This window comes from Mustela putorius, unplaced genomic scaffold (genome assembly GCF_011764305.1).
Source record: "Mustela putorius furo isolate JIRA1106 unplaced genomic scaffold, ASM1176430v1.1 tig00001012_pilon_pilon_pilon, whole genome shotgun sequence".
NCBI lineage: Eukaryota > Metazoa > Chordata > Mammalia > Carnivora > Mustelidae > Mustela > Mustela putorius.
In genome coordinates, this window is record NW_025421531.1 from 1,794,640 (window position 1) to 1,807,335 (window position 12,696).

Sequence of the window (12,696 nt, forward strand, 5' to 3'; positions counted from 1 at the left end):
CTTTTGGAGTCTGCGAATCTGTGGCGTTTGTTTCTTTTTTCCTGGCGTGTCGGCGACTGGGAACGGAAGGGGGGCGAATTCGCTGTCCGACTTCCACAGCCGCCTCCCAGGGGCCGCGGCCGGGGTCCCCGCTCGCCGGCAACCTTGTGGGAGTTGAGCCAGAATCTCCGGGCGGCGTCTCGAAGCTGCCATGGCGACCCGGCGTGTGGGGCGAAGCTGGGAGGTGAGCCCCACCGAGCGGAGGCCGCCGGCCGGGCCCCGGGGCCCCGGGGCCGAGGATGCGGCAGCTTCCCCGCCGGTCCTGTCTCTCAGCCACTTCTGCAGGTCGCCTTTCCTCTGCTTCGGAGATGTGCGCTTGGGAGCCTCGCGGACGCTGCCTCTGGTCCTGGACAACCCTAACGAAGAGGTCGCCGAAGTGAAGATCTCCCACCTCCCGGCCGCCGAGCAGGGCTTCAGCGTCTCTCAGCGCTGGTTCCAGCTGCAGGTAGGTGGTGGGCGGGGCGTGCCCGCGCCCCCGCCCGCCTTCCGGGCTCTCCTGTGCCCCCTGTGGTGGGGGCTTGGGGGTAGGACGACTTGGAAAAGAAACCCACAAACGAAGGACCCCTTAGCTCCTTCTCACTGACTCTGGGCTAGTCCTTATGCCACATGCTCTGTAGATGGGTAGGTAGGCGCTGATTTGGGCGGTGACAGCAATCCCCGCGCGTGCACCGTGCATCTCTAGAAGAATTTCAATATATCGATCTATGTATTTATTTTTCGGATTGCTAGGAGTAACCTAGAGCAGCTTTTAAAGGATTATTGCTTTCTATCAGTCATCTTAATATGCATTTTAGTTTCCATATGTATCAGGGAAACTGACTCCACATAGAGTCAGGTAACTACTTTTGCGGGTGAAATAGTGAGCTTTGTTTTGGCTGAATATGTCTACAGCAAAAAAAACAAAAACAAACAAACAAACAAAAACAAGCATGGGCGGTGCATATGCTTTACTATCTTAATCTCCTCCCCCCTTTGCTACAGTGCAGTTTTAATGGTGAATCAAATTTAATTTTACAACTGTTGCTTCAAGAACAACCTGGCTAGCTTTTCTGCATTGCATTGGCCATAGTAATGTTCCCATCCCTCTTACCAAAAGCTAGAGGATTTCTGTTCGTATTTTGACTGCTGTGGCCTTACCATTGTGAACTCTGACAGTTTGAAAATAATCCATTCACTGAGTCTAATTGTCTGTACAACTTCTTCATAAGGTAGTGAGAAGAGGCTCTAATCTGAGGTCCGCGTAGCTTGTGTGCCAGCTGTGGTCCAGTTACACATAAGAAGCAGGGTCTCTCCTCTTCTTCATGAATGCCTGCTTTTTTTTCTATGAGAAGATAGAAATTTTTCCATCTGTGTAATACTTTTTATTTTTGTTATGTGGCTTAGAGTTGTTTTATGGTTTTTCAATTTATTTTATTAGAATTTACTGTTTTATAGAATAAAAGTTCACTTTTTAAAAAATGTTATCTTTGAAAAGCTAGCCGTTTATGATGTTTTAGGGGTTCTCCTTTAAAACAAAACTTGTCTTTTTCCCCCTGAAAAACAGTGGATACAGAGTTTGTTTTGTCATTGTCAGGGTTTTGCATTTGACAAATTCCTGCCAGGCTGTGGGGTGTAGATGCAACTAAGATTTCATTATAATTTTTATTTTCTTGTTGAACCTTATTATTAGTGGTTTTTTCCCTTATAATGAAATTAGATAGGGTAGGAAAATATATTCGACTTGTTAAATGTTAATTAGGGTGTAGAGCGTTGGTGACTAATAATTAGTAATCATCTACTGTATTCTAAACTGTATATAATGTTTTGATTATTATGCATCACTACTTTTATATTCATTGAAAATGTGTGCTTTGATTATAGCCTAAAGAAAAAATTGTTATTTCTGTTAACTGGACACCATTAAAAGAAGGCCGAGTAAGAGAGATTGTAATATTTCTTGTAAATGATGTTCTGAAACACCAAGCTATATTACTAGGAAATGCGGAAGAGCAGAAAAAGAAAAAGGTAATAAGTTTTAATCATTCTGTGATTTACTCTAAGAAAGTAAGAATGTATAAAAATTTTGAGAAGTCTTTTTTGTTTTTTTTTGTTTCAGATTTTTATTTGAGTTCTAGTTAGTTAACATATAGTGTAATATTGGTTTCAGGAGTAGAATTTAATGATTCATCATTTACATATAATACCCAGTGCTCATCACAAGTATCCTCCGTAATACCCATCACCCATTTAGCCCATCCCTTACCCACCTTCTCTCCAGCAACCTACAATTTGGTCTGTTTAGTTAAGAGCCTCTTAAGGTTTGTCTCCCTCTTTTTTCCCCCTTCCCCTATGTTCATCTGTTTTTTAAATTCCACATATGAGTGATATCATAATTTTTATCTTTTTGTCACTGACTTATTTCCCTTAGCATAATACCCTCTAGCTCCATCCACCTCATTGAAAATGGCAAGATATTCTTTTTGATGATGGAGTAATAGTCCATTGTGCACATATACCCATCTTCTTTATCCCTTCATCGGTCAAAGGACATTTGAGCTCTTCCCATAATTTGGCTATTGTTGATAACATTGCTGTAAGCTTTGAGGTGCATGTACTCCTTTCAGTCAGTATTTTTGTATCCTTTGGGTAAATACCCAGTGGTACAATTGCTGGGTCAGAGAGTAGTTAGGGTTAGGGTTAAATGTGTAGATTGCTTTGGGTAGTATAGCCATTTTAACAAACTTTGTTCTTCTAACCCATGAGCATGGACTATTTTTCCATTTTTTGGTGTCCTCTTCAATTTCTTTCCTAACTGTTCTGTAGTTTTCAGAATACAGATCTTTTACCTCTTTGATTAGGTTTATTTCTAGATATCTTATGGGTTTGGGTGCAACTGTAAATGAGATCAATTCCTTAATATCTCCTTCAGCTCCTTCTTTATCAGTATATAGAAATGTAATCGATTTCTGTACATTGACTTTATATCCTGCACCTTTACTGAATTTGTTTATGGTTCTAGCAACTTTTTGATGAAGTCTTTCAGGTTTTCTACGTAGAGTATCATATCATCTGCACATAGTGAAAGACTTCTTCCTTGCTGACTTGAATGCCTTTTATTTCTCTTTGTCAACTGACTGCTGAGGCTAGGATTTGTAGTACTATGTTAAATAACAATGATAAGAGTGGATATCCCTGTCTTGGGTCTGCAGAGGAAAAGCTCTCAGTTTTTCTCCTTTGAGGATGATATAAGCTGTGGGTCTTTCATATATGGCCTTTATGATATTTAGAGGTGTTCTATCTATACCTACTTTGTTTAGGGTTTTATCAGGAATGGATGCTGTACTTTGTCAGATGCTTTCCCTGAATCTATTGAGAGGATTATATCATTCTGATCCTTCTATTAATGTGGTATATTACATTGATTGATTTGTGAATACTGAACCACCACCCTCTCCCCTCCACAGCACTTGTGATTCTTTTCTCCCCCAAATCACATGTCCGCACCTCCTACCTTCCAATGTGTGAACTCTTTTATCCCTCCAGTTGTGCATTTTGTTTCTCAATTGTCAGATCAGTTTCTTGGGTGTTCAGAATGATTGTTTATCTAGCTGTGCTTGAGGGACAAGGCAAGCATAGGTTCCCCCTATTACTCCATCATCTTAACTCCTCTGCAAGATTCTTTTGGTAAATCTTAAGGTAACATACATAATGTTGCTAATTTAAAGGTAATATTCAGTAGCTGTCAACTTAACCTGTGTGTTTTGCTTATTTTTTGCAGAGGAGTCTTTGGGATACAATTAATAAGAAGAAAATGTCAGCCTCTTCAAGTAATAAGAAGATTTCCTGTATTCAAAATGTTAACAAAACATTTTGTGTTTCACAAAAAGCTGACAGAGTTAGAAACCCACTACAAGCTTGTGAAAATTTGGCTATGAATGAAGGCCATTCCCCAACAGAAAACAATTATTTAATCCTTGAGGAAAATAAAATACCGATATCACCTATTAGTCCCATTTTCAAAGAATGCCATGGTGAGACTTCCTTGCCTCTTTCTGTACGTCGATCTACAACATACACATCTCTTCATGCGTGTGAAAATGGGGAACTGTTGAAAGCAGAAGGTGCCAGCATTTTGGAAGATTTTAATTTTAGTGAGAAAGTTGTAAATGAAACTTCCTTGAACTCCACAAATAATATTAATGGCCAAACTGAAGAGAATAATAAACTTACTCTTACCCCAACTTGTTCCTCCACTTTGAACATTACACAAAGCCAAGGAAATTTTCTAAGTCCAGATTCCTTTGTAAATAACAGCCATGCAGCTAATAATGAACTAGAGGTAATGACATGTCTTTCATCAGATATGTTTATGAAAGATAATTCAAGGCCTGTGCATTTGGAATCAAAAACTGTACATGAAAATTACCGGACGATCTTAAGTCCTGATTCTTTCGTAAATGATAATTATGGACTAAATCAGGATCTAGAATCAGAGTCAATTAATCCAATTCTATCCCCAAATCAATTTGTAAAAGATAATATGGCATATATATGTATATCTCAGCAAACATGTAAATTATCACCATCATCAAATAAAAATTCTCAATTCTCACAGTCTCCTCAAGATCAGAGAACAAATGGAGTTTTACCTCTTATTCCTGAAGGTCAGGGTTCACAATCTCCCAAAGCTATTTTTGAAGAACCCAAAGCTTTAGAAATGAAGTCAAATCATTACAGTTCTACAAAAGATCGACCTAACAAGTCTACAAAAGATCGACCTAAGTTTTCTACAATTCAGGATGTTTCTAGTTACAGCCATGATAAGCTTATAAGACGCCCAATACTTTCTGCTACTGTTACTAAACGGAAACCCACTTATACCAGAGAGAACCAAAAGCAAACTAATAAACCGAAGGCAAAAAGATGTCTCAACAGTGTAGCGGGTGACTTTGAAAAAGTAACAGATCATCAAAAAGAGAAAGATGATTTTCAGTCTTGTCTTCCAGTTATAGATCCAGTATTCAATAAATCTAAGAGTTATAAAAATGGCATAACTCCTCCCTCAAAGACCACTTTAGTTGCCCGTAAAAGAAAGAGTGAGGGAGACAGGGATGATGCAAATGTTAGAATTACAGAACATACAGAGGTACAAGAAATCAAAAGAATTCATATTTCTCCTGTGGAATCTAAAACATCAACTATTAAAAAATCAAAAAAAGTGATAATACCCATCTCAAAACACATGAACAGAGAGAAATTAAACCTGAAGAAGAAGACGGGTGAGTCTTGTTTTTAAAATCTTTAATGAAAGTATATCTACACGGTGTGGATTTGCCATTTCTTTAGGTTTAGTAAATTTCCTATTGATAAGCTTGAATTAAGTTGCACTTTTCATTTGTCAGTTTGCTTAGGAGAATGGGGCCGAATTCTAAACTAGTTTTGATTTGTTCTTATTGCAACTTTGATATTTTGTTCATTATCTTTTTGCATTAATTTCAATTTTAAAAACTGCATTAAAATATTTACCTTGATCAGAGACTTATTTGGCACATCCTCAAGTTTTATACGTAGGGAAAGTACTTTACTTGTCTCATCTTAGTCCAGGCCCTGACTGGAATATCCAGTGATGTGCCTGGCCCCCATCATACCATCTGAGAAAATGCAGAAGAGGCTTTGCATACCCCGTGTACCTCCTGACATTATTCTCCCTCAGCCTTTACTTAGCTCTTAATTAAGACTGAAGATAGGGCCCTAGATTTCGTCATACCTCGGGGAAAAACATCATTGTTCCTGTTACTCCCAGCCTTGCTGTCAAGGCTGCATCAAAACCAGGACTAATTCCATCGTGCTCTTTTCACCCAAATTACCTCATGACAGTCAAGGTCCAGACAGGAAAACAAATCACGCTACTTATTTAGCAGATAATTTAAAAGAATCCTGTAACTCCTAGGAAGTATCACACATCTCATTTCTGTCATTTATTATCTCATTTCTCTTTGAACATCCCCTAATTTGAAACATTTTCTCTATCTCTCCAGCTCTTTAAAGTGTCTATGCCCTCTGAACTCACGGTCCTTCATTAGCATTGTCTTTTATAAACATTCCCTTTCTGCTACCTTGCTGAAACCTGGCTTTCCTCTGAAAACCTCTGTGTTCACTGCAACCCTCTCAAGTTGTATCTGTTTTTCTTTCCGATTCCTTTGACCGTGGGCCTTTTGATAAGATAGTGGTCCACCTTCCTTCTCACATCTACATCTAGACTATTTTTTCTTCTTTTTCCTTGAAAACAAATGAAAAGAATCAAACAGCAACAGAACAGCTGGAAGTTCATTTTTCACTCTCTTTCACCTATATTCCTCCTTGTTATAATGAAAGATTACTCTCAAGATTTTTACATTTGGCTCGTTTGTCTTCTCCAAAACTACCATCATCATTTTTTACCATTTTTTTTAAAGATTTATTTATTTATTTGACAGAGATTACAAGTAGGCAGAGGGGCAGGCAGAGAGAAAGAGGAAGCAGGCTCCCTGCCGAGCAGAGAGCCCGATGCGGGACTCGATCCCAGGACCCTGAGATCATGACCCGAGCCGAAGGCAGCGGCTCAACCCACTGAGCCACCCAGGCGCCCCTATTTTTTACCATTTAAAAATCCTTATAGGATCTTTCCAATATAGAATGTTTCCTTGCCTTTTAGTTCCAACATACTTAGTCCTAAAAATATCTCCATCTCTAATCACCATTTATGATTTTAGCATTTTCTCTACAAACCCAACTCCCAACATTTTTTTTCCCCTTTATGCACATATAATCCTTTAATCCTTCATGGTTTCAGCAGCCTTCACTCTGACATGTCCTTATTTTCCTACTTATATAGCTTGGATTCTGTAACTCACATGATCATTCCATTCATCTCTCTTCCCCTCATTGTATTTGTCTAGCAAATTCCAATCCTAATCCAACTCTACCTGCTCTGTGCCTGAATCTTGCTGGTTGGTTTTTAAACTAATGACCATAAATCTCTAGTACGTCCTTAACTCTTGGCTGTACTTTGGGATTTATCAACTTTTATCACTTTGTCACAGACTGTCTCTTCCCTCCCTTCTTTTCTCCTGAAACCTCTAGCACTTTTCTTTCCTCCTCTCTGATGATTAAGAATGGTAGGTAATATTTATTGAACATGTCTTCTGTCAGATCCAGTTGTAAGTGCTTTACTATTACCCCCTCTAATACTCATGACACAAAATATCACAACAGATAATTGTTATCAATACAACATTTTCAAAATGAGGAAACCAGTGCATCCAGAAATTGAATAATTTGCCCAAGATTGCAGAGGTAATAAATGATAAAGCTAGGATTCCACCCCAGGCAGTTAGGCTCCAGAGATTGTTCTCTGAACCTTGTCTAAGCTGATGATCTGCTTCCTACTTCATTGAGTCAGTAAAGTATCGAAGAAAACCTTAAACACTCAACATTTACCTCCCATACTTGTGTTTAGTCCACTACTTTCTTCCCACCTACTAAAACATGAAGTGTCTATGCACTCGATGTAGCTAGACTCTTCACTGGTATGACAGATCCTATATCCTTCTACCCAGTGTTTGTCTTCTCTCTCCCATATCTTCCTACTGAGTCATTTCTGATACAAATATGCTCTTATTCCATCTTTTAAAAGTACAGAATCGTATTAATACCATTTATACCTCCTTCAGCCCCTGCTCTATTTTTCTTTCTTTTGAGCAAGACTCCTTTGAAGAACCTAAGTCTTCACTTTGTCATTGTTCACTGAGATATATATACTTTTATGTGTAAACATGATACTTGAATTAAACGGTGCTTTTTAATGTAAGAAACTCATTTAGAAAGTTGCTTGAATTAGCTGTTCTACTCCGTCTCTTATTTTTTGAACCCACTTTAATCAGGTTTTGACTACTGAAATTTTCTTGTCAAGGTTAATAATACCTCCACACTATTAAATCTGATAAATATTTGTCAATCTTCATCTTGAACTATTAGCAAACTCTTCGATACTTTGAACCTCTGTCTTCTTGGAATACCTGATTCTGCCACCGCCACTTTCTCCGGGTTCTTTTCCTACTTTACTGGTTCCTTCTCAGTTTTCCTTGTGGAGTGCTCTTTATCACCCAACCTCTAAATCTTGGAGTAAGTGAAAGCTTAGTTACTGATCTTTTTCATACTTTTTCTTATTTGTTTTTTAAGATTTTTATTTATTTGTCAGAGCAAGCAGGAGGAGCAGCAGGCAGAGGGAAAAGCAGGTTGCCTACTGAGCAAGGAGCCCTATGCGGGATTGGGTCCCAGAACCCAGGGTTCATGACCTGAGCTGAAATCAGCCACTTAACTGACTAAGCCACCCAGGCATCCCCCTTTATCATATTCATACTCTTACTCATTCCCTTAGTGATCTCATTCCATTTCCTAGTTTGCAATGCTACCCATACATGGAGGCCTCCCAATGTTATATTTTAGGATGGACCTCTAATTTATAAACTGATTTCTTCACTGTCTAGTGAACATCTTTATTTAATTTGTCCAAAGTCAAACCTTTGCCGTCCCTTCTCCCATGAGACATCTACCTGGTATGTCATTCCCATCACAATCCTTCCTGTTGGGACCTTTCATCTCAGGTCCAAACCTTATAAATGACGTTAAGTATATTTCTCTCCAACCTTTTCTTTGTAAGTTTAGTCTGTCTGATTCCAAATTCAGTCCATCAACAAATCCTATCTTCTCTTTCTTCTAAGTACAGCATCTGATCACTTCTCACCATTTCCAGTGGCACCTGATTTAGTCTGTGTCATTGCAGAGCCTACTAATAGATCTTTCTTTCACCTTTGGCTTCTATATAGTCTATTTTCCATATAGCAACGAGGATAATACTTTAAAAATTAGTTGGATTCTGACATTCTCCAGTTTTGTACACTCTAATGGCTTCCCATTTCACTGAAAGCCAAACTTTTTTACAATGATGTACAAGGCCCTGTAAGATCTATATTACCCCCCACCTGCCCCCACCCCACCCCTAACATTTATCTCTCTGCCCCTTGGTCACTCTGCTTCTACCACCCTGGCTTCCTTGTTATCCTTGAATCCTCAAACATGCTCTGTCCTCAGGGTATTTCAAGTTTATTGTCCCATCTATTTAGAATGACTTCCTTCTCTAACTCCTTCATGTCAGATTCAAAAAGGCCAGTAATTTGCCCAAGATCACAGAAGCCACTAAAATAGAGTTGTAATTTAAACTCAGGTCTCCCCAACTACAAAGTAAATATTCTTTCTACCATATTTTATTATACTGTTATCGTTTAAGAGAAAGAACAGGTAAATATAAGGGTTTTATTTTGGGCATCGACCCATGATAGTGATTGGGATACATCTAGATTTCCCACTCTCTTGCTCAGGAACCTTCACTTGCTCTCTGCTATTATCAGATTATTTACAGTCTTGTTATTCTACCATTTAAGGTTGTCTTCTTGTGACCTCTATGTAGCCAACCTGTTAGCTTATATTCTACAACATTCTTTGCCATGCTAGTCCTGTCATTCCATCCATTTATCTTTTTTTTTTTTTTTTTTGCTGTTATTAACCTTATACATAGTTATGCAATTTTTTTTCTTGTGGTGAGGAATTTTAAGATTTACTTTCTTAGCAGCTTTCAAATAGGCAGTTCAGTAGTATTAACTAATCATCATGCTGTCTATTACATCCCCATAACTTATTTATTTAGTAACTGGAAGTTTATACTTTGACTCCTCTCACCCCCACCACTCCCCACCTTAGGCAATCACAAATCTGTGCTCTGTATGAGCTTAGTTTTTGTTTTTGTTTTAGATTTCACATATAAGTGAGATCATATGGTATTTCTCTTTCTCTGTCTGATTTATTTCACTTAGCATAATCCCCTCAAGGTGTGTGTGTATATATATATATGTATATGCATATATATATACATATATATATATATAATTTTCTTTATCCATTCACCCATTGAAGGGACTCTTAGCTTGTTTCCATATCTTTGTTATTGTAAGTAATACTGCAATGAACATGGGAGTGCATGTGTCTTTTTGAGTTTGTGTTTCTGTTTTCTTCATAAAAATATCCGCAAGTGGAATTGCTGATATGGGAGCTCTAGTTGTAATTTTTTGAGAAACCCCATACTGTTTTCCATTGGCTAAACCAATTTACATTTCTACCAACATTGCACCAGGGTTCCCTTTTCTTCTCATCCTTGCCAACACTATTTGTCTTTTTGATTATAAACATTCTAACAGGTGTGAGATGATAACTTATTGTGGTTTTGATTTACACGTGCCTAGTGATGATGAGTGATGTTGAGCATACTTTCATATGTCTGATGGCCATCTGTATGACTTCTTTGGAGACATGTTTATTCGGATCTTTTGCCCACTTTTTATTTGGATTATTTAGGGAATTTTTTTTGTTATTGAGTTGTTTGAGTACTTTTTCTATATTTTGAATACTAACCCCCATCAGAGTTTTCTCCCATTCGGTATGTTACCTTTGATTTGGTTGATGATTTTCTTTGCTGTGCAGAAGCTTGTAGTTTGATGTAGTCTCACTTGCTGTTTTTGCTTTTGTTGCCTTTCCTTTTGGTGTCAATCCCAAAACTCATCACCTAGTCAAGAAGCTTACTGCCTGTGTTTCTTTCTAGGAGTTTTATGGGTTTTGGTCTCACATTCTTTAGTCCATTTTGTGTTGATTTTTGTGCATAATATAACATAGTAGTAGAGTTTCATTATTTTGCATGTGGCTGTTCAGTTTTCCCAACATCATTTATTGAAGAGACTATATATTGTATATTCTTACCTCCTTTGAATGTAAAACAATTGACCATGTATGTGTAGATTTATTTCTGGGCTCGCTATTCTGGTCCACTGATCTGTGTGCCTGTTTTTATGTCAATACCATACTGTTTTATTTACTATAGCTTTGTAATACAGTTTGAAATCAGGAAGTATGATGCCTCTAGCATTGTTCTTCTTTCTCAAGATTGCTTTGCCTATTTGGGGGCTTTTGTGATTCCACAGAAATCTTAAGACAATTTGTTCTATTCCTTAAAAAAAAAAAAAGCCATTGAAAATTTAATAGGGATTTCATTCATGGACATTTTTAACAACTTAATTCTTTAAATCCATGAGTCTGGAATATCTTTCCAGTTATATGTGTCTTCAATTTCTTTCTTCAATGTCTTATAGTTCTGTGTATTTATTTTATGTCCTACATCTTTACTGAATTAACTTATTCTAATGGTTTTGTGATGGAGTTTTCAGGGGTTTCTATATATAATATTTCATCTATGAATATGACAGTTTTACTTCTTTCTTTCTAATATGGATTCCTTTTATTTCTTCTTCTTGCCCAGTTGCTCTAGTGAGGACTTCCAATACTGTGCTGTATAAAAGTGGCAAGAGTGGGCATCCTTGTCTTATTCCTGATCCTGTATCCTCTTGTTAACTTTCTTACCTATTGTTTTCTCACTAATTCAGATCTTCCGCTTATTTCAGGTACTATAGTCAATTTTTATTAACTCCCTGATGGCTTTCCCTCGAGGTATGTTCCCTAAGCAAATCTGAATTCACTATATATAACATCTCCTAAGTTAACACTATTTCTTTGCTTGTATTTCTTGTTTCCTATAGATATTATCTGACCAGATAACAAATTCTTTGAGTATAAGGAACATACCTATATCTGTTTTGATCTCCTACAAGGTGCACAATAAATGATGAATGATGAGTTTGTTTAAGGTGGCCACCTAGTTGGGAGTCTTTGCAAGGGTTTAGAGAAAATTGGACACATTGAGTATCTCACTGATGAGCTTATATGAGAGCTTGGTAACACTCACTAAGAATAAGTGACTCTTTCTATTCTGGCAAATCCAGGAAAGCAAAGAAAGAAGTCCATTTTCCAAGATATATTTATTCAGTATTGGTAAGGTGCCTACCATGTGTATGCATTGTTTGAGGTTCTGTGAATACAAGGAGAAAAGGTATTGTTCCTATCTTCAGGCTGCTCTCAGTCCTCTGACTGAGCTATGCACAGGGAGTCATGGAAGCACAGAAAGAGACGCACTTTACTTGGACTTTCTGAGTGATGAGGCGCTGCGAGTTGATGGTTCCAGGAAAGGATTCCCATAGAATAAAATGATTCCACACAGAGGTACTCGCTTCTCTGGTGTTTCAGAATGAGGACTTTTTCCTCTTATTTTTATTTTTAAATGTTCAAATACGAAGAAATTATAACCTCATAAATATGTCACAATATGACCGTGTTCCTTATTTTCACAATTGGTGCAGATTTGTAATTCCTCTAAATCAAAACTAAGCCAACTTTTTCTCTAAAGGTTCAGATAATAAATATTTAGGTTTTGTAAGCCAAATGATCTTTATTACAACTACTAACCTCTACCACTGTAGAAGGAAAAAGAGCCACAGACAATGTATAAATCAATAAATGTGACTGTTCCATACAATTTTATTTATGGACACTGAAATTTGAATTTTTATGTAATTTTCATGTATCATAAAATATGATCATTTGAATTCCCCCCCCCCAATTATTTACAAATATAAAAACTAGTCCTAGATTGTAGACCATATAAAAATAGTCAGTGGGCTGGATTTTGCCTGTGGATCA

General features: G+C 37.6%; 1 protein-coding gene across 3 annotated transcripts in view; it reads left to right on the forward strand.

The window, feature by feature from the left end:
- Positions 1-12,696, forward strand: part of ASPM (assembly factor for spindle microtubules) — a 63,188-nt gene continuing 50,492 nt past the window's right edge. For 2 of the 3 annotated variants that reach the window (XM_045086991.1, XM_045086992.1), the window contains exons 1-3: positions 2-484; positions 1,900-2,043; positions 3,797-5,297. In XM_045086991.1, the coding sequence (XP_044942926.1) occupies positions 191-484; positions 1,900-2,043; positions 3,797-5,297 (1,939 nt within the window). In that variant the 5' untranslated portion in view covers positions 2-190. Of the gene's footprint in view, positions 485-1,899; positions 2,044-3,796; positions 5,298-12,696 lie in introns of all 3 variants that reach the window. The other variant, XM_045086993.1, reaches the window with a different exon arrangement.